The sequence below is a fragment of the Cygnus olor genome, chromosome 4, assembly GCF_009769625.2.
Source record: "Cygnus olor isolate bCygOlo1 chromosome 4, bCygOlo1.pri.v2, whole genome shotgun sequence".
Taxonomy (NCBI): domain Eukaryota; kingdom Metazoa; phylum Chordata; class Aves; order Anseriformes; family Anatidae; genus Cygnus; species Cygnus olor.
In genome coordinates, this window is record NC_049172.1 from 18,046,304 (window position 1) to 18,068,467 (window position 22,164).

General features: G+C 39.6%; 1 protein-coding gene across 1 annotated transcript; it reads right to left on the reverse strand.

The window, feature by feature from the left end:
- Positions 1 to 3,645: 3,645 nt before the first annotated feature.
- Positions 3,646 to 22,139, reverse strand: CNOT7 (CCR4-NOT transcription complex subunit 7). The gene is made up of 7 exons (XM_040556961.1): positions 22,032 to 22,139; positions 21,322 to 21,537; positions 20,823 to 21,016; positions 17,800 to 17,961; positions 11,812 to 11,956; positions 6,944 to 7,054; positions 3,646 to 5,358 (listed from the first exon to the last, which is right to left on the reverse strand). The coding sequence occupies exons 2-7, from the start codon at positions 21,436 to 21,438 to the stop codon at positions 5,230 to 5,232; spliced, it is 858 nt and encodes a 285-aa protein (XP_040412895.1). The 5' UTR covers positions 21,439 to 21,537; positions 22,032 to 22,139; the 3' UTR covers positions 3,646 to 5,229.
- Between the last annotated feature and the right edge of the window lie 25 nt (positions 22,140 to 22,164).

The following is a 22,164-nucleotide window of genomic DNA, read 5'->3' on the forward strand; positions in this document are numbered from 1 at the left end:
AAGAATGAAGGAAAACAAGGAGCTTGCAGAACGCGTCTATAGTATGATGAAAGCTAAATAAAAGATACAGTCAATGTAATGCATTTAAAAACCAAACAAAAAACACTTTTTCAGATAAGGTGATGAATGCAACCATGGCTCTGAACTGCTGCCCAGTCACAGATGAAGCACGTTCTGTGGGATGCAGTTTCATCCTCACAGTCAGCTGCTGCTTTCTGTGACTCGCATGGAAGGGGAGGCTTCCTCTCCCTCCACCTCCTGCCCTCACACTATCCAACCCAGTTAGCTGAGGCAAGTACCTCATGGGAGCAAGAAAAAGCATGCTCAGGGAAGAGAATTCTCTCACTTCAGCAGACAAAAATCTCATCTGTGCTGGCAGAAAAAGGATGAGAGAAGGCTCTGCAGAAATATTCTTCACATTTGGCATCAACAAGCACATCTCATTCGCAACCTGAGACAGCAGCCTCAGATATTCCTACAAATAATGCAGAACAATCTTCCTCATTTCTCTACAATCCCTAGTCAGGCAAGAGGGAAGAAAACAGCAAAACAATCTCTTATAAACCAACCAAGATACACTCAGGTTCAGGAATACCAGAAAAAGAATTTCATGTTGTGATTGGGAAAGTATCCTGAGACAATCTGTGCTTTACTCTATGTAAAATTAGGTTTTATTATTTCTGAGATTTTGTTCAAATTCTACAGATTTGTAGTATTCAAACATATCCCACAAGTTGTATTGGAGGCTTTTGGATTCCTTTGCAGTCACTGACTTGGTGCAGTTAGATTATTAAAAAAACACCTTGAGGTCTATTGATTTTAAAGTTAATTTCTTAATTATTTTACAGGCTAATGCACTGAACCCACACTATCCTGAATCCATTAGCATCATGTGAATATTATACAGTTGGTGTTCGCCGAGAAATTCTAAAAACTGATTCTCTATGGAAGATAATTCTTCATTTCAGTGGGTTCAACTAGCTTAGGTGAGCTATTAATTAATTCAACGTTAAGAAACCAATCAGGAGTTTAAAGACAGAAGACCTGGATATGCACATTCTCAAGTAAAAAGAGCACTTGGCAAAATGGAAAAAGAATGATCAAAAAGCATGTCAACAACACAAAAACAGATACCACTGGGAAGCTTAAGTGAAGATACAGAGGGCTTGAGAGTCGTCCCCCCTCTCTGAATGGTATATTAACTAATATTTAGCATATTTAAAATAAATAAACGTAGCAGGAAGAGCGAGTGTGGCTCAGCTCAGCACAGAGTAAAATCCCTGAACATCCAGCTTCATGACGGTAAGCATATGGAAACCAGTAATGAGGACCATGTTTGCACTGTAATCCAACTGTACATTACAGTTGCTACACTGTTCTTCTGTTGAGATTTCAGTACATTTCTGTACCACTTTTCTAAACCAGAATCCCAGGTGACATCAGATATCTCCAAACAAGTAAGCTCAGAATCAAAACATGAAGCCCTCCTCAGTGGAATACCTAAAAGAGCCCTGCCAGAGAGTATTGGACTGACATACTCATTTTGCCAGCTGATTCAACTAGCCCTTCACCAGTTCTTCTAAGTGACTACAAAAGAAGGATTATACAAAAGAATTTTACAGAGCTGAACAAGCACTACCACTCAACATTCAGCCAGCACGATAAAACACAAGATTTCTTAAGCGTTAATGCTTATAAAGCTAGGAAATTCTACTTGGAACCGTTAAATAAAATATAATATGCTACTTGGCTGTCTCCAACAGGAACCTCTCAAAAGCTAGGTTTGATTCTGTCACTTTCATTCTAAAGTACACTCACCAAATTCAACTCCAGATAGACGGTGGCCTTCTTAACCCAACCCCTGCACACTTGGACAGTGTCTTTGCATCACTCCTGGCTCATCTGTCCCTGCTTCCACCTTTTGTACACTTCCTTTCCATGTTTGAGTTCAACCAGAAGTTCCTCATTCATCAATGCAGACTTTGTACAGCTTTTGCTCCACTTCCTGCATGAGGGAATGAATCATTCTTGAGCTTGGAGAAAGCAGGCAGATAAGATTAGGGAAAGTTCTTGGATGTCAGAGGTCACCCCCAGATTCACAACAGAAAATGCCCCAAATGCTCTCAATCTGTTCCAGACTGATTTTCTTCTGTCTCAAAGATTCCTCTTGCCTAGTTTTAATGAGGAAAGGGATTAAATGCTTAAAAATAAAAGTGACAGAACATAATGTTCCTGGAACATCTGACTCCAGAAGCCAAAAATACAAGTGGGAAAAAAAGTCAAATATAAGTTTCTGATACTGCACTTCTTCTGACAAACCTCCAACAACAGATTTTAGATGGATTGGGAAGAGCAGAAGCCTGGAAAGAGAATTCCTGTCTCTGAACAAAAAGGTACATGTCTAGACAGCTGGAACTACGCCTGTACATTTATTTCCACAAAAGCAATTAATCCTCTCCACTTTGGAAACAGATCCAGATTTCAGGCTCTGCAGTTTACAAGTAACAGTACTATATATAAGAAGAAAAGACTTTTTTCACAATCTCGGCAACTCACCATTTGAATCACTCCTTAATGGAAACTAAACCTAATTTTGCCACAGAAACTGAACACTGCACAGATGTCTCCCAGCTGTAATCAACTCTCATCACAGAGAGATCACGTTTGATCAGACCAAGAGCTCTCACACAGAATAAAGCCTAATCTTAGTTTCATGCCAATTAGTGGCTTTTTAGAATTTTTTTTCTTAAATGGGAGGAAAGCTGAAGAACACAATTGCTTGAAGTCCAATATCCCACGAGAATTTCAGGCTAGGTCTTATGCAAACTCAGCCTGGTCCTGCAGACCGCGTGCTCACTAGCAGCTGGAACACCAGAAACATACCTATTGCACGTCTTTGGGTTTAGGTTCTTCCACTTAAAGGAGTCCAAGCTCTGACAGTTCGTAACTACAAGCAAAGCAAGGCGCAGAACAGCACACAATGCACAGTCACTTCGAAAGCACATCCCAATGTGAACTAAAACTTCTACCACACACAAAACTTTATAAGCCTCTAAAAACTTCCCTTGATTCACAACTTAAAGTTATTTTAAAACAAAACCCCAAAGTTCTTAGAAAAGTCATTCCCTTCAAAAGTTAACCACGTATAGCTGTATCAGCTACTACAATTTAAGACAAATATTTCAGGGGTTCTTCATTCCACATGTATGTGAAATTTCCATACCTTGAGTTCAAAGGTTAAAAGACAGAATTTCATGCCCCAGCAAGAACGCATCCTGCTTGCCTAACGGACAGCGCCTATCTTCTTGTTAAAGCCAAAGACAGCCAAGGTTAAAAATAAAATAACTCACCCTCAACTAATGCATGATGATCCTAAAAGGAATCAGTAACAGGGTTTGGATACCTCAGCAGTGAAGTGTATTTACCACCCTTGTAACTCAGGTCAGTTGGAATGAAGTTTTCAATAACGTACAGAAAAAATTCTGCTCTGAAAGTGGAACCAGTCAGCAAGCAGTGAATGACATCATTTTACTAACAGTGGAAGAGAACTATCATGCCTAAAGAAAACAACATACAGAATTGAATTGAATATAATGCACACATTCCAGGAAGAAATTGGCAACAAAACCACCAGTCTCTTGTTATGTAAGAAAACATTTTTTAGGCCTTTATTTACAAAAGCTTTAAAAAGAAATACCCTCTGTTATGCAAATTATTTGTTGTTTAAAAAGGACCACCCAGTTACATCATCGTAACTCAATGAAAAAAAGGTGTTTGGTGTTGTGGGTTTTTTCTGAAGTACAAGGTAAAACAGAGTAATTTGGCGAACATTTGGAGATTTTTCTACTATTGATTTCTGTGTTGAACACACACATACGCGCGCACGCACACACAGACACACAATGTCGCACATTCCATCATTTCAGGCTAGTATTTAGCTATTCAATACCAAAAATCCTTCCTGCACAACTGCTCTGTACACATGGTACGCAGAGTTAAGAACATCCTTTAGGGTCCTTTAAAACAATATATCTAAAATATATTGCTAAGATATACTCAAAAATAAACTAGCATTACACTCCTCAGGTAACTTTATTAGCTATAAGTTATTTATATTTTGTTGTTTCACAACAAATATCTGCAACAGCTGTCTTTGTATCGACTACAAAAGAGCACGATTTAATTGTCCTAATTTAATAATTCAATTAAATAGTATTTTTTTCAGATCTTTGGGCTTTATCTAAACTGACTTTCAAAAATTATCAAATCATGTATTTAATAAATATGAATTCATAAAAAATATTCAGGGTATAACATTACTAGAATAAAAGCTGGAAGTTAATCAAGGGAAGTGTGCCATTACAAAATTCCTACTATTCCAATATCCTTCAAATCTTAGCTTAATGGCAAAATGCTAAAGCCAAAGCTGTTTTTTTCCTGAAGGGTGTAAAGCTGTTTTTTCAAGCTTCTTTCCCTCATCACAGAGCGGTTTTAAAGCAGCAGGCCAACCAGCAGTTGACATGTGCAGGATGTGTTTGACGACTGAACGCTAGTAAAATAACAGCAGTTACTATGATTTCAGTAGTTTCTTTCGCTCAAACAAATGCAGATTATGCAGCAAATAAGTCATGTTCTATGGGTTAAGATACCATGGAAATACAGTGTGAAGCTGCTGAGCTCGGAAGATGATTGTTTTCTATCTGAGGGCAAGAGAAAAAAAAACAAAACTTAAAATAAAGCAGAGGATTTGAGTCAGTCGCCCTCTAAAGTGCAAATCTGATGGTCCACAATCTTGAATAGCTAAAACGCCTGCATACTGGAAGGAACAGACATGAATGGGGAAGTTAGTTACAATCAGTGCGAGTTAATTTGGATAAGGGAGGGGAAAGAGGAAAAAAAAACTAAGACCAAAGACCAATATAAGTAAGTTTACCATACTATTCATTTTGATTTAGCTTTCCCCTTCTCTCTGCCACACTGATCCTACACGTGCTTCTTTACAAATGGGCTAGTTATGACTCCAAAAGTAACCCATAAAATTATACATATCAATCAATATTAAGATCAAAATCTGTGATAGCAACAGTCAGGTTTAGTACATAGAAAGGCAGAAAAGAAAGTGTGCTGAGAAAGGGGGAAAAAAAAAGCCTTATTGTCCAAGGGGTTCAACCAGAGATAAAACCTATATACAAGCATTTGGAGCTCAAAAAGATAGCCTTTCCTTTCATGTCATGACTGTTTGTTGGCTTCTTCTTCATAAGCATTTCCCGTGCCATTTTGTACATAAGATGACCCCGAACCAAGGCCGTATAAGTGGCCACAATATTTGGCATCGTCAATGTGATCTTCAAAGAACATCTAGAGTGTGAAAAGAAAGACATGAATTATTGCCAAAGAAAAGGCCAAGTTCAAACAGAACTATAGAAAGGCTTAAAGACTTTTTAAAACTAAGTTTTTAACTTACACATACATTGCTAAACAATTAACTCAACTGAAAAGGCTTTAAAAAAGCACACTAAGCATAGTCATCTCTGCTGACTACTGCATCCTTACTTAGAAATGCTGTATTTAGAAAGAATCTCTGAAAGTACTGAAAAAAATCATCATAATCCATTTTTGTTTGTTTATTTAAACAAATGATTTTCACTAAAACACCAGAATTCTACTTCTATGAATAAGAGGCTTTGGGTAGACAAATTCAAGCAGGTAATTTGCCATGTTACAACCTGCATTTTAAAGAAATGATGATGGGTTTGAACCTTTTCTCTAAAAAACTAACTAGAAAGTCAGTATTTTAGGTATGATTATCAGATACTTTCCCTTTATTTGCTTTGGATGTTGTTTCAAATTCAAGAGTAAAATACTAACGATACCATGCAGCTAGCAGCACCACGCTATGATGCTTGGATCATACCAGAAACAGAATTTTCTGCAGCCCATGACCTGCTCAACAATGTTAACAGTTTCAGGGGAGGCAGAACAGAGTGTTACAATGAGCAAAGCAGATTAAACCACAGCACTTATTATTCACTGGTTATCTCATTAGCGGCTGTCAGAAACTTGTGGTCAGTTTCTCCTTTATACAAAAGGCGAGATTACAGGAGGTAGAAGCCTCAGCATCCAGTACTAAACCTCACTAAAAGACAAAGTTTGCCGTTCGTCACCTGTTTTGATATAGTAAATGACACCAACCCCCTGACAGAATGCCACGTTCAGATGTCCGAGCATTTGTCCAGTGCAACTGCTTTCAAGACAAAGCCCCTTCATGAAAAATATCCTAGTATCTTCCTATTGTATGCAGACAAGTAGCAATGATATGCAAAGCTCGTAAGACTTAATTTCCACTTCTGTAAGACTTTAAATAACTGATATATAATCTTTTAGAATCTCAGTTAGTTTATCTGTGCTTATGCATGGTGAACTCAAGATGAACAATGTATGGGCATTCTCCACAGCAGGCTGTGAGTCAGTATTTAGTATAACCATACCAAAAGTGACTAGCGCAGACAGACCTGCTCTTTCCCTGGCACTAGGCCTGTCACAAGCAGCAGCACACGCTGGCTGGGTATTACAACTGAGAAGCGGGTCTGCGAAAAGCAGCCTGAGTACAGTCACTCAGAAAGGAGGCTGGCTCTAGCAGCTCCACTGCAACAACCACCTAAGAAAGAAATTTTGCAGAACAGGAAAGGGTAAAAAAAAAATAAAAATAACCCTTTTTCCATCATATGCCTGGCTTTGGGAAGCAATGCTCACAGCAACTAAGCAGGGAATCTGTAGGGCTAGTTCACACTTACTCTGGCAAAAACACAGTCTTGTATCTGTCAAGAAAGCAGAGGTCCCTGAAGCCCCTTAGGGACTTCTTCAAAATACATCAGACTTATCAGCCATCAGCAAAGTTACAGCAAGTTACTACTATGGAGATAAAACCAACACATCCACCTACTTCTCGCATTTTGAAAAAGGCCATTCCTGTGAGTAAAGAATCAGATCCTGCCTGATGCTGTGGTCCTATCCTTTCCAGCTCTAACTGCTCAGCCACTTCTTGTAATCCACCCTGAAAGAGAAGACATTTGTTAACTGCCACAGAACTGAAATTTGAAAACTGATTATCAGTATTTGGGAAAACCCGTTACACCAGACATATAACTTCACGTATATTTTAACATTTGCACAGAAGCATAAGCAGGCACTAGGCTAGACAAATACGCACCTGGTGAATCCACATTTCAGTATCAAGAGCTGCATTAAAGTTCTGTGTCAGTGTTGCTTAAATAAAGCAACAAACTACTGCTTCTTGTTCCAACCTGTCCAGTAAACAGATCTTGCTACTTAACTAAACAAATCCTTTAAGGCATCAAAAGGACGGGCAATGATGAAGAACAATACAAGGTGTTCCTGTAACCCCTCTATTTGAATGAAAGTTTAAAAGGCAAAATAACGTTCTACAATCTCAAGTATTCAAGTACTTACAAATGAGGCGCTCAGTTAAAGTATCTAGGCTTCCTTTGAAATTGACTTTTCTCCCCACTTACCTTTCAACAATTAAGTTGAGGGTTTTTCACTTCCCTTTACAAAAAAAATGAGAGCATCCTTAAGTATCTAGAAAGCTACAGGGAATCCAGGAAAATGTTACACAGCAGGCATTTAGAAACAAGGAGGTAAAGTTTAAAAAAAGGAAAAGGAGGAAAAGAGCACCCACTCCATCTCTACAAGACGTTCCACGCCTCTTTAAAGTTTGTTTCATTAACTGCTGTAAGAGGGTATGGGGAAAAAAAAACATGCAAAAAAGAAAACTATCATCTTGTAGCTTGTTTTCTAACATAATAAAAGCCAAAGACAGTCACTTTTTTTCTTAGAAATGTATATTTAATGGCCATATCACCTGCAGAATGAAGCCTACCTCTTACAAAAAGGATATAGGCATCTCACATGCAAAGAGGGGACCATTTACAACAGAAATTGTCTGGTTTGAATGTTGGCACATGGTTTAAAAGAACACACTATGAAGGTGCAGACATCACTACAAACCTAGTTGTTCTTAAAGGTAAAGCTTCTGCAGTTTTGAAACATTTCATTTTCCATTAAGCTCAACTTCTGTGAAAAACTACCCCCGAACTGCACAGTGACTAAACAAGTCTTTCATTTTAGTGCCCCAAAAATGGTAATAACCACTTGCAGAAGCAAACCTGTCAGAGAAGAGTTTGGTTTTACAGATATGTCTATCCTTCAACTGTGTTAAATTGTAAATGCGATCTTTGTAAGACGTGGGAATGCCATTTTCTACAACAGCTTTTTTATTTTTTTAAATCTTTACATCATAAAGCCACTGGAAACAGACTAAAGCACATGGCACATGTTTTAAGGTCTACAGGGATCAAAACCAAAGATGAACCCCAGTGCTACTATAAGCTCTGCAAGCTAAAAGTGTCACAGAGTGGAAATGATTTTAAATAAAGACTACCTAGTATCTGAGGCAACCTGTCCTCATGCCCTTAACCTGTTTCAAGTGCAGGAAAGGAAGCAACAAGAGGCAAAAGTGTAACACTAAAAGTTAGAACTGACACAGTAATAAAAGTCAAGTCTGACCAGAAAGTCAAACTTAGCATTATGAAGATTTCCATGAATCTTAGGACAATAGCTTTGGGTTTGGGTGTTTGTTTCCTTTTAAAAATGGAAACTTCAGTAAAAACATTCCAAAGTAACATCAAGTAACCAACACTAGAAGCTGGTACAGGGAGGTTTAGCTTTATTCTAGCTTGAACGGTACGAATGTAGTTTGCACACGTTTCAGAATTAGTCTATACAGATAGTCTAGACAAAAAACTGCTTTCTATCTCCCAGTAATTAGCTCCCAATGTCCTCTGCTTTCTAACTCCCAGTAATTAGGCATTGGAGTTAGCAACAGCAGTTAAGCCTGCACCCTTTTCAAGGCACCATTTGCTGCTTCTAAACTCTCTCCTTTCTCAGGCTGCAACTTATCATCACGTTCTGCTAGCTGTACGACTACACCAGCTTCAAACAGCTTGGAAGAAAAAACACCCAATATTAGAAATCAACAGTATTTACACAGTGGCTGCATGCTCTGCAACGTAGATATGGTAATTCAAAATTCACAGGAACAGCAGCCTGCGGATGATTGCTTTGAAAATAGCACCTTTAATGACGTGTATCTATTTGTAAATATAGCATACATCACTTGTAGGAGAGACCGCTTCTTGGTCTGTAACTGCAGGAATTACAGAATAAAACCCAGCTGTGTCCACAGATTATTAGGCTACTGAAATTCTCTTTCAGGACTTCTGCACTCCAGATAGGAACATTTTACCCTTGGGGGAGAAGGATAGTAGAAGGGGATTCAAAACAAAAATGAAACTAAAATGATTCACAAGCTATGGATTAGATCCCATCTTCCACTTGATGAATTAAATATATATTTTTGTTCTTATAATGCAGTTTTATAACATTCCAGCTTTTCAGAGCATCAGCTTTCAAGAAAAGGGCCAACAAAAATGTACGTAACCACATGACCACAGTCAACTGCATTTCAAACTCAGTGTTCATGGCAATGCTACGAGAGTTCATTGCTCTGTACAAACCCACATATTAAAAACAAGTTTCCAAAAAGGTCTACCCATCTTTATTAGAGTTGCCGTTACTGTAAAAACATATGGAATTGACTACATAAAAAGACTTTTAGAGACCAAGCAAGAATTTAACCTGTACTACGCTAACGTCTCAAGTTAAGTCCCAACTGTATGGCACTGAAATACACTCGTGTCCATCTGAGTAACATACTGTAAATTCATAACTACCTTAATCCCACAAGAACAGCTTCTAAATCCTCAAGCGTATTTCTCTTCTCAAGGCCAAAAATTCATTTTTGGATGTGTGGGGCATGGTGGAGGAGGCACAGGGGACAAATTACAGCAAGTCAGTGACTTCTGTATGAAAATAACTTAGACAAGTCAATAAAGGACAACTGCACAGCAGTTCAATTCTCTGCCATTTAATAGAGATTGAATGTGACATACTTTTGGAGAAAGAGCATGCATTTTTAGAGTCACAACGCGGAACATTTAGCAACGTGTTTCAGAAAGCTGCACTCAGTACAGTACAAGTCCCACAATCATTTCATTGCTGGTGCTTAGAGGGGTAGGGTAGTCCACAGCCCTTCCCCTCCTCTCATGACTAGTCTGCAGGTTAGGAGAAAGGATTAAGATTTACTGCAGGAAAGCTGACTATATATTTAACTCCAAAAAATCACCCTTGTTCTTAAGGTGTGCTGAAATAAGGCTCATGAAGGTTTTTCTTATCTTGCAAAATACATCCAGATCTCTAAACAATGCAAGTTGCATACAACTATATTTATCTTAAAATGACAGAAAATACAGTCCCTTCTCCCCAAACCCACTTGGAACATCACCTCTGGAATGGTGGTATGGAATGTCACTCTGTCACCTTTCCCAGGTCACTAGAGTTAGACCATACATACTGTTCTTGACCACCACCAAAGATATCAGGTACTTTCCTTTCCTTTACTAGGAGTGAGAAAATGAGAAGGTTTTGTTGTTGTTGGGTTCATTGCCCCTACCCCTTTAAGGCACCTAAATGGTAACATTCATTTTTTTTTCCTCTAGTCTCTGGAGAAAAATCACTTCTAAAATGTTCTGTAATAACCAACCATTTGCCCAGCTGATTATACCAATAACTGGACGAACACAGGTAAATAAACTTTTCTTACTAACTAGAAGGGAGATCTCCATTTCCAGCATCAATCTGGTTAACAAAAGGAATTGCACATCTTACTTTGCACACAACTAGGGTACTATTTAAAAGTGACATGCTATTTATCTCGAAGACACAGAGGACTGCAAACCCATGCAGATCACTAGGTTAGCATGATGAAGTGGAAAGCCATTCCTTAGGATCTAGTTGTACTACAGTCAGTGCTCTCTTTTTTCTTCGGATTCTTATTAAGAAAGCCTAAAAGATCGGGTTACTTTCCAAAAAAAGCAGCAAGTCATGTATTGCCATAGATGAGCGACGCGCCTCATTCCAGCAGCAGTCCAGACTCTTACAGTTCTTTGGCAAGTAAAGTTGTTAACATCTGTAGCATCTTTCACTTTGCTGTCTTCCCCTTCAACATAGTTTGTTTCCATTAATTCTCCAGTCCACTTAAGTCTCCAAATTTTATGATAGAGTAAGCCAATTAGCAGCCCCAATGGCCTGACACGAGAGATTAATTGCATGTTAAATTGCATGTACTGCATGTTTTCTAGAAGTCGCATGTTGCTCCTGAACATACGCTGTTCTTTATTTTTCCTTATTGGACCATTTTAAACATTCTTCACTCGACTTCTCTTCCCAAGAGGCTTGCACAGCATCATGGTTGCAATGACCTTTGTGAAGACGACCACAGCCCTTTAATGGACTGCACAATGAGGAACAGCGTGTGAAACCCATCAGTTCTTATGGCTCAGGGAGTGAAGGATTAATTCCAAACGTGGGTTTATCATCTGGCAACAAAGACTGGACATAGCTATAAACATAGTAGCATCATGCTATTGTTTAGTAAGCAGTTATTGAAGTTATTGTGTGCTCCTGCCTGCCTCTACCCATAGCCTTTAATACTAAAGGCACAAAGTTCGAGAGAACAGTGCTGGTTAACGTTATTATCAAAGCAAAACACAAACAAACAAACAACAACAAAAAAAAACAAAACAGAAAATAAGAATACAGAACATAAGTTTATATCAGTAAGTATCTCCCCCCCCAAAAAAGTTGGTTCTGAGCCATTAACAGATTACTTACCTTCAGATTTTTGCAACTCTTCATGAGATACTTTACATCATAGATGACAGGGAAAAACAATCGCAGTATCTCAAAGAAGTCCAGCTCTTCTTCAGGTAAATTAGAGTTGGTCAGGATTTTGATTAGATAGCCAAAGTCATATCCACTGCAAATTGACAAGAAAAATAATACAGTCAAATTACTTAAAAGCACCCTTTCCACTTCCAATATCAAGACTATTACATGTTAAAAGGAAGGCATTTTGCCTATTTGCAATGCAATTTAGACCGACTTAAAAAAAGACAAAGCCATAACATAAATGGCCTCATTGCAGCTTCCAGAGAAAACATTTTAACTTAGTCTCAAGGAAGCCAAGTGAAGAAGAAAAAAATAAAATAAAATCTGCCTGTAGGAGCTTCTCCAAACCCTGAAACAAGGTAGTGCTGACAGAGCTCCATCTGGTAACAAGACCTTAAACGGAAAGGCTCTTAGCTGGTTCCCTGGACTGGAGTTCCTCTCTACAAGCGGAAAGAGAGGAAAAGACTTTTACAGTTCTTTGAAATCCAAAAGAAGGATTAGCTTCCACAAGAGCCAACACATTTTTACGCCTGCAGGTAAGGTTCATCCTCAGCAGTGCAGAAGAGGGGGCTGTCTTTCAACTTTCCCAATTAAATCAGCATAGTTAGATAGCTGACAACTTTCAATACAAGTGAATGGGTGGCCACCATAGGCTCCAAATTCCCAGTTTACGTTGTCATGTTTGTTCTTGGTTGAATGAGAATCATACTCAAAACCAGTAATTTTGCAACACAGACAAATCTTGACTGGGGCCTTTCAGCTTTGACTGTGAGGTGAGCAATACCAAAGACGCAAATCAGCAGAGAGCACTGTACTACTGACCCTGCAGATATTTAGCACCCACTTAGACCCGTGACTTCTGAGGGAGGCTTAAGGCCGTAGCTTACACGCTCATGGTAAAGAGGATTGGTTTTTGTATCTTTTGTACATGACAAAGATCTCTACATCTCCTTGATTTTACAAGTTTCTAGACCAAAAGTAGAAAGTCTTGAACACACAAGGAGTGACTGGACTGTTTCCTACGAGTCCATTAATACAAGATACAAACTACTGCAGCTCTCCCAAGGGGCTTTCCAATACGCTAAATAGGAATTTCAAGCTGAATGAATCCTGCACTGCATCTGGTGCTTTGAAGCTGGGCTGGCAGCATTCCACGCTCTGCACCAGCAGCCACTGGCCAGGGAGCTCAGGAGCCAAAGACTTTCAGCCAAGTCTTACAATGTAAAAACTTGTAGCATACTTAGCAAAACAGCAGTTGGGAAGCTTAATTTTATTAGATCACCTATGGCAGCAGGGTTCGGAGGGGAAGAGAGGGAGGTCTGTATCAGCATAAAGCCTTTTCCTTGTTCTACAGAACAAGGAAACAGACATTAGCAAAACAGAGGCTGTTTAGAAGGATGCAGAAAAACAAAAAAAGAACACACCAACAACATGCTCTTCAAGATTAAGAAGACTCTCAGTCCTCAAGAGACTAAGCTCTCTTCTCTAGTGAGCTTACTTATTAATGCACTGAATTCCTGACATCTGTCATCCTTGTGACTCAAATGAAACATCTGTATCAAAACTTTTTATGTGAAGAAAACAATACTTGTGCCCCTCCTGTTCCAAAAAGTATTTGTCCCTTCCAAAAAAAATATGACTGAATTACTGGAAAATGGATATTCTCAAACACTTCTGAATTCTACGAAGAAGGAAATACTGTAAGAAAAGCCAAAGAATTCATTTAGCGCTTGTATTGAGAGGGAGCAGGCTATCATAAGTTAGCAATTATGATGAATTTTATATAAAGATTTTTTTTTCTGCTGGAGATTGTAGCAGACACATTGATTTTGGAATCTTCACACAGAAAGAGGGCACGGGATACATGAACAGTGGATTTATTTAACAGACAGGATTACGCTTCTGTTATATGGCAGCATTCAATCAGATATCCATTCTTGGATCCTAAACATGGGCTAAGATTTAGTCAGCTCAACCAAATTCTCTTTCACATTCCTTAAGTTCCAGCTGCTTGCACTTAGTCCCATTGTGCTCATAAAAAGCAAACACAAAACTGTGCTTTACTGCTCACCATGCAGTATCAAGGCATTTACATAATCTTTTAGTACACTTTTAGGGCTTAATACGCTCCTGTCACCCAAACTTACACAGACATAAGAATGGTCACTCCAATTCAAGACTATGGTAATATTCAGTTCAAAACATTTTGAGTGGCCACTGCTAAATTGTTAACAGAAGGGTAGGAAAGTCCACAGTGAGCAATTATGTAATTACCTGCTCATTAGTGAAGTTTTCTTCTAATCGTCTAACAGACAATTAGCGGTTGGCTTATACCCTGGAGCACAGAAGCTTCCTTTCCTTAAAGAGCTTTCACCATTTCTAATATAATCACTTGAAGCTAGCAACTGCAGCTAGCCACAGTCCCTGCAGCTATAGAGCACCATGAGCACGCTTACAACCACTGTTACTCAATCAATCTGGATGGCTCTAGGCAACAAGACCATCAAGAAAAGATCAAATGTGAATATTCCTTTCCCTTATTATCCAGAAGAAAAAAAAAAATCAGCCAATTAGCAATGAACTTCACTCAAGCACAAACAGCCTCCGAAATAAACCAAAACCTGACAGGGCTGAAAAAGATTTCATTTTATAACTAGCTATAAATTCACTCAGAAACAAGCCAACAAATTAAGTTTTACTAGAAGCAGTTGGACACAAATGATTAATGAAATGCAATGGCTAGGAACTTTCCAACTTCCCCAAAACATTCGGGTTAACAGACATATATGCAGTGTCTCCTGAGGTAGAACGAGAAGGCTGCACACAGGTGGACACTCAACACTTCGGCCTATCAGTAAGCCAGGCACCCGAAAACCAGTATTTGAGCCCTTGTGTTTTATAACTGGTTAGACCATGAGGCATCTACAGCTCTCTTAGCTGTGATAAGAATTAGGAACTCAGTCCTTGCCCTCCCTCTGATCAACCCAAGTACATTTTAACACACACACACACAAAATAACAGTCTCTTATGAAGCTGCAGTATGTAAGAACTGGTGAGAGTGCAAAAGTTTCTTCTCTGGTGCCTGACAGAACCACAGATCCACACAGATTTGCCAGTAGGTCAGGATGCCAAAGCAGCTACATCAAATGCAGATGGAAAATACAAAGGGAAAGCTATTTCAGAAGCTAAGAGATTAGAAAGAAAAAAAAAAAAGCGTGACTTCCAGGAAACTGAAGACTGGGAAGTGAAACACCACCAAAACACAACCTCTCACTCTGAGAACCCTAGAAATTTGGGGGGCTGGTAGTAATCAAAACATTTTGAGGATCCAGAAGCAAGAGCATAGCCAGCAACTATCATGTGCAATCTTTACACTATTCAGTAGACTACTGTATGGAAAATTACACAAAACAGATTTTCAGCTAAGCTGTCATGATGTTAAAGCTTCCACTGATAAAAACAAACACAAGCAATCTAAGGTATATTTATAAACGGCTGCTTGCTATTCTTTTGTGGCACATTTGGTGACCTGTGGTCATTTCATAGCCATTTGAAGTCTTCGCATCCCCAGAATTTCACCCATTACTCCACGGTTTTGTGCTTAAGATAACATCAGCGTGCTTTGACAAGTGAAAAGCCTTAAACACTCTGACTTCAAACAGAGTTGCAGACAATCAGTGTTTGTCAAACATTTGCTGGAATTAGAACGTCTTAAGAGGATTTCTGCAGACATTTTCAGTGAAATCCACAAGAGAAACTCCTTTTAGCAGATGCAAATGAACTTCAACAAAGCTATCCCCAAAACGTGATGCAAATTGCACTAATAAAAATGCCATTAGTGCAGTTTGCACTACACTTCCACTTGTATAGTATTAGCCAGGAATCACACACAATCAATATAATTACATTTAAAAAAGAATACCTGGTGTAAAAATGTCTTGTGTTCTTTTGCTAGGCTTAGCATAGCTTACACTGGTTCCTTGAGGTTAACAACCTACACTGGAGAAACAACGTTTTGCAGGTGTAGCTGCTTCTACATGGCAGCTTCTGTTCAAACACGTGTTACAGGCTTAACGTGAACCCCTGCTCTTCTCCTGAACCATCTCTTTTTTTGTTAAACTGCAGTCAAGTGTAAATCACAAATACACACATAATGGCTTTTAGAAGCCGAAAGAAATTTAATTCAACACTGATTCAGCATTTGTAGTTATTTTGACACAGTTCATAGCACTCTTGTTCCACTATTTTCCCCAAGGTGCTGCCATAGTAGCAAGATAGCAAAAGATTATTTTGGAGTCACACTGTGAGTCGAGACATCTATGAGTGTAAGATGTTGTAAGCAGATTAGGCAACAAGATCCTCTTTCAGTATGCTTAAAGTCAGTCTAGCTGAAATAACGTTTCTACTAAGCAAGCCAAAGCTATGAATTCTTCGGCACTCGGCAACAGTTTGAATGAAAAACCAGCATGTTTCTTTACAATGGCTGGCAGCAGTTGTTCAGCATGCACAGAAGGCTTACAACCTCTTTGGAAATTGTTACTGTTTAGCAATTTCAGAAAAACAAATCTCAGGTACTAGCAGCACCATACAAAATCCCTTTTCTTCTGTTATTTTCAGCAATCCTTTGAACCTTTCTACTTCCTAGCATAAAGCCATAAAGTTACATACAGAGCACCATGGCTTTGCCATGGCTTTGCTAGGCGTCAAAATGTATATAACATGCCTTTCTAGGCATCCAGGAAGCAAAAGCCTCTTGTTCTTTTAAGTCTGTATTCACGTGGAGTTGGGGAGGGGGCTGTTACTGTTTTTTGGGTGTTTCTTTTTGTTTTTTCTCCCCTTTCCACCAGGGAAAGTGGAGAATCACTTTCCTTGTAATGTGCAGCTTTCTACCATTATCTTACATTCCTTGCTAAAGCAATCAGTATTTTTCGGTTGCTTAATGACTTACATACTTCTGATTTCACATGCATCTCTCCTGCCCAAGGCTTAATTATTTAGGATGAAGAATTTGGTGGGTTGGTTCTTCTGCCCTTAATTTTGTCATCTACGGATTACCACCCACCAATGCGGCATGCACGATAAACAAGAATATGACTCTAAAGAAACTACCAGTTTAAGCTGTAACATTTGTTCTACCTTTGTCGACTTGCTTAGCAGCCAGCATTTAAGATGTCAACTTACACGCATTACACAGCAATGAGCCTCTAAAGCCACTGCTGCCTGCAAAAAGTGCAAATTATCTCTGGCATGTACAATGATTATTGCGTGAGTTTTAAAGTCTTAAATCTTACCAACACCAGAAAATCTTTTATATCTTGATAGATCCACAGCTATTTAGCATTGTCATTTGTATTTCTACTTGGAAAACGGGTTCCCGCAATGGAAGGAATGGTAAAACATATCCATTGCTGCAGACAGAATTAAGACTTACAAGGGTTCTTCTTCTAAACTGAAGGATTTTCATCTACCAAGATTCCCAGGAGATTTATAACAAATTTAAAAGTGCTTTATAAAACTCTTCACTAATAATTCTGAGGCCTCTCCCATGAGACAAACCATATCTGCTAAAGAACTGCTTACAAGTAAATTGCTTTTATCACTGTTACCATTATTACTTACACCTACCATAGTAAAAGATACAATGCCACCTGCTGGCTTAGGAGTTTAATGTATTTTGAGTTTAGTTTTCTGGTTAGAATGTAATCAGCTATGAAAACAAAATATCACTACCACCCTGTATGCTCTGTTCTCTTAATACACTACACTGCCATACATATCACAGCAGAAATACATTTCTCGGACTTACCCAACAAGACAGACACGATATAAACTACCGGATGTATACCACGTAAGACACCAGATCCGAAATCCAAGCTCTAGAATTCATCAATCAACACAGACGACTCAAATACTTAACACGCAAAATTTACCTGTGAAATGAAAGCCACTTGACTCCTTCACAAAGTACAACTCCTGATGTCATAAGCAGTTCTGCGAAGTATTGTGTCTCAATTCCTTCTTCCTCATGCTTTTTAAACTGGATTCCAGATGTTGTTAACAGCTCAATAGAGTCTTGCGCATACATATCTTCTCTAAAAACAGAAGAGAAGTAAATTTTCAAAATGTACAGACCTCAGTGACTATAAACGTGGTAACATTTTTTCCTATTCACTCCACAGACTTTAATAGGGGAAGCAACTTGGCTTTATTCCATGTTTATTACAAAACCAACCATTTTCACAGCTTTTGTTAACCTTCAGTAGCAGTTTGTCATTCCTAGCACCTCTGTTCTTGTCTCCTTCCTGCTCCACTTCCTATCACCTGGAACTCCCCTTTTGCGAACTCCACAGAGAAAAGCACGTGTATGAATACTGGTATTTTACCCAACAACATCTGTTACTTAAACTGTAACAAAATACATATAATAGTTGAGGCACTAACACCTGTTAAGTTCTAGAACTAAGAGCAGTACACTCCAGATCCCAGGTGCTGTATTTTCCACCCCTGTCTTGTCATCTGTGACTTAAGCTTACAAAAATATTGAGACACATGGTCACCAAAACTTTTCTCACTACAACTAGAAATTAAGTACTTGCCCTGTCAAGCCAGCCCTTAAAGTTCAGGTAGCCTACCATTTTCGCTCTAAACCATCAACTTCAACTTTTCTTTAGTAGCCAGGTCTGGGACCTATAGCTTAACAAGAGAGGGAAAAAAAATCCTTTATGCCGCCTTGCTTGATCCCTTTTATCACTGTATTTGTTCCATTTGTCACTAGCATTTTTGTGAACTCTTAGGTATTTTGTGACGAAATGGACAGAGCTTTTTTTCTCTCTGAAATATAAACTATAACATAAGAAATACACGGAATGCTTAACTGAAAAAAAAAAAAAAATCAAAGGTGGCTCTTCTTAGACAATATTCATATTGCTGTCCACAACAGCCTATTCTGCAAAGTCTCTTCAGTGTACAGATTTTAATGAAAAAATACTCAAAAATAAAACAGACAAGGCAACCCAATATATCAAACTTGACTATTACATTCAGTTGTAGGCTTCATACTTCCTAATAGCAAGTCATCACTCATCAGAACACAGAGACACATTCTCGAGAGGTGTTGTATCTTTTTTCCTCCCTCTCACACAGCTGCTCATTAGCTCTCCAGCTTTAAGGCATCAGCTTCCTAACACCTGTCCATTTCCATAACACATTAAAGAACCCATCCAAAACAAACATGCCTATATGCCTATGTTTTTTTTAAAAAAAAAAAGTTTATTCTTGTTTGTTGCTCTGCATTAACCAGATGGATAGCTATTTTATAGAAATGTTTATGCTCTTTAAAAATACATAGTGACAAGACTTAGCTGGAATGACAAAAAAAAAAAAAAAGAAATTTGCCTTCTTCTAGGAAGAGTCAACAGCTGTTTTGCTTCGGGAGCAGAACGCTTGGCATGGTGCCACTTCCCAAAGGGAAGCTTAGCACCAGACAAAAATCAGTCATTTCTCCATTCCTGTTCTAAATATTCATATTTCACGCAGCTCTTATCTAGCTTACCACTGCATAAAATTCGCCCCTTCAATGAATGAGCAACGAGTCAGTTAGATGACTACCTAGATCCGCCCACACTAAACTTTCTTATCTATGCGGCATCTGGAACAAACGGATGGAAAACAACATTTGTTTTCAATTGCTTGACATTACTAGACCTTTGAAACACAGAAAATTAATAAAACATAACCCAGGCTCTTCTTCCCAGATCACAGTTTGGAAGCTATTAATCCATTCCTCCTCCTCTTTCTCCTGTACTCAGCAGGACTAGCATGTTCTTCCAGAGGTAACTTCCATCCAGAAAGTTATATGGCCAAGCAAGTTGAGATAACAAAATATCAAATCTGTGCTTCCTTTCCTTTCAAGGGATGCTTCAAACAAAACTAAAAAGAGCATGTTATTCCTCAGACCAAACATATCTGTGACGAGACACAGCACTGCTTGTTTAGAAAAGCAAGAAGATCAAGAGGGGCAGCAGCAGACTTTCTTCATAAGAATCACGATTACTTTGAAAAGAATCTTTTTATCTGCCGGTTCTCTAAACTTCCTTTGTAGGCTGCAATTTTAACTCATGTATATCAAGCTTTCCAGTGATCGGCCTGTAACGCTGCCAAAAATCCCCAAGCCTTCAACACATTTAAATTTGAGAAGCGTTTGCTCTGATACTTATATCAGGCCATATGAGAACCCGTCAGACCAATTATGTTTACTTAGGAAAAGAGTCAAGATACTGTTTTAGCTGCTTTAGTAACCTTGTCAACTGCTGCTAGATATAATTAGAACTCCACATACGTGTCTCATCCCGCTGGGAAAGTCACATTCATAATTACACGTTTATCACTGATAAAAACATGTTCTGAAATGAAGTCACGATACTACTCCGACCAACAGGAAATCTAAGCTTGCTTTTTAAACACCACACCACACACACAAAAAAAAGAATCTGGAGCAGAAATCTCTGCAAGCATTATGCTGTGAAATCAAGAATCCCCTTTCAACCCGCTATAGAATTAAACAGAGTAAGGAATAGCAACGTTTGTTTACAAAACGCAAGAAAAGCTGCTACATTATTAAAAACAACATGCCTCTTCTATAACAACTGGTAGGAGTCAAACTCTGTTTAGGAAGAAGTACTTTGAAATGCTAAATATGAAAATGCAGAGCTAACTTTTGCACTGAACATAAATGCATCATTTAAAAACGTTTGTTGAAACGGCTTAGCGTTTCTGAATAAACTACTAACGGCAAGATAGAGAGCACACGTTTGGCTGACAAAAGATCTCCTTGCATAAAGCTTCCCAATCGGTAGATAACAATAGTTGAAACTTTTACAGCCTGTAGTGCATTTTCAGTATCAGTAAGTCAGAAACATACATCTAATTATGTAATTAGAGATTTAACACTTACGTTAAATTAAATTTAAAATTAAATTGCCAAGTTGAAGTTCCTGGAGGGTATTCCCCTTGCTCATTCATAAATGTCAGTCCTAGTTGAATTATTTTTAGCAAGTCGACATTACAGCGTAATAATTGGTACTGATAGTCTGCATTGCTTCTGAATTCTCCAATAGGCCTTGCAACTACTCCTGGAAATTCTGTGTCCTGTAAGAACAGAAGGAAAACTTTAACAAGAGACACCCATAAAAACTCACAGTGCTCAGTTTTAGTAAAGCGTATCTCAAGCCTCGAACAATTTCACGGCTAAAGAACACTGTGAGTAAGCATAGCTTTTGGAGGTAATAGATTAGAATCTTAATGTTTAAGCATTAATTCATCATTAAAATTCCATTGTTTTTTTCCAAGACAGATTGATAAATGACTTCAGTAAGGTACAATTTACTAACATCAAATGAAATCGTTGTGGTTTTTACAGCAACTTCCTAGACAAACAGCACGTGCCCGCTTACCATAGCTACATAGTTATACTTCCGTATAACTTGGCGGATCTTCTTCATCTCTTCGTCCAAGTTACAAGCCCAAACTTCGCAGATTCTTTGGCTATGGTCTACGGTAGCTGCTGGCATAGTGGGGGGCTTTAGAGACCATACATCAAAAGGTACACTTGACTGAGGATCAGTGTCATAAAGAGGACCTTATTTCCCTTTTTTTTTTTTTTTTTTTACCTAAGAGACAAATAAAGCGTTAGGCTTTTATTCCTTAGTTACAGGAAGAAGAAAAGCTTACAGGTACGGACGAGGTTCGCTCGTCAACGGTTCGTAAAAGCAGCATGGCTCGGCCCCCAACCCCCCGCAGCTTTCCGACGCACGAGGTGAGGCACAGCAGCAGACCCCCGGAGCAGAAAGGGGCACAAACGAAGCCCCCCGGCCGCAGCCCAACGCCCCGAAGGGGCGCCCCGGGGATCGGAGGGGCGCTCGGCCCCCCCCTCACGCGACCAGCCGCGGGGCCGCCGTTAGGGCCGGAGCAGGCCGCGCACCGGGCCCGGCTCCTCCCCACCACCCCCGGGCCCTACCGAGGGCCCCGAACCCCCACCCAGGGGCAGCGCAGCGAGGCCGGCGGCCGGCCCGGGGCCTCCCTCACGCTCCCGGGGGCGGCCTCGGAGAGGCCTCCCCACCTCCGCGGCCTCCCCCCCCCCGCGGGGGGGAGGGCCCGCACTCACCCTCACCCTCGGGGCCGTCTCCGGGAGGGGGCCGGGCCGGGCCAGGCCGGGCCGGGTGCTGCGAGGCCCCGCGGCGGCCCCGCCGGCCCGGAGCCGCGAGTGGGCGCGCAGCAGGCACAGAGCGCCGCCCCCG

Bases quoted from the DNA above. Each gene is read 5' to 3' on its own strand.
- CNOT7 (XM_040556961.1), bottom strand. From the start codon at position 21,438: ATGCCAGCAGCTACCGTAGACCATAGCCAAAGAATCTGCGAAGTTTGG. The intron at 17,962-20,822 runs GTAAGTGTTAAA...TTCTGTTTTTAG, and splicing joins AATTTTAAATTTAATTTAAC to AGAAGATATGTATGCGCAAG. The intron at 7,055-11,811 runs GTAAGTAATCTG...CTTCTCTTTCAG, and splicing joins AGAGTTGCAAAAATCTGAAG to GGTGGATTACAAGAAGTGGC.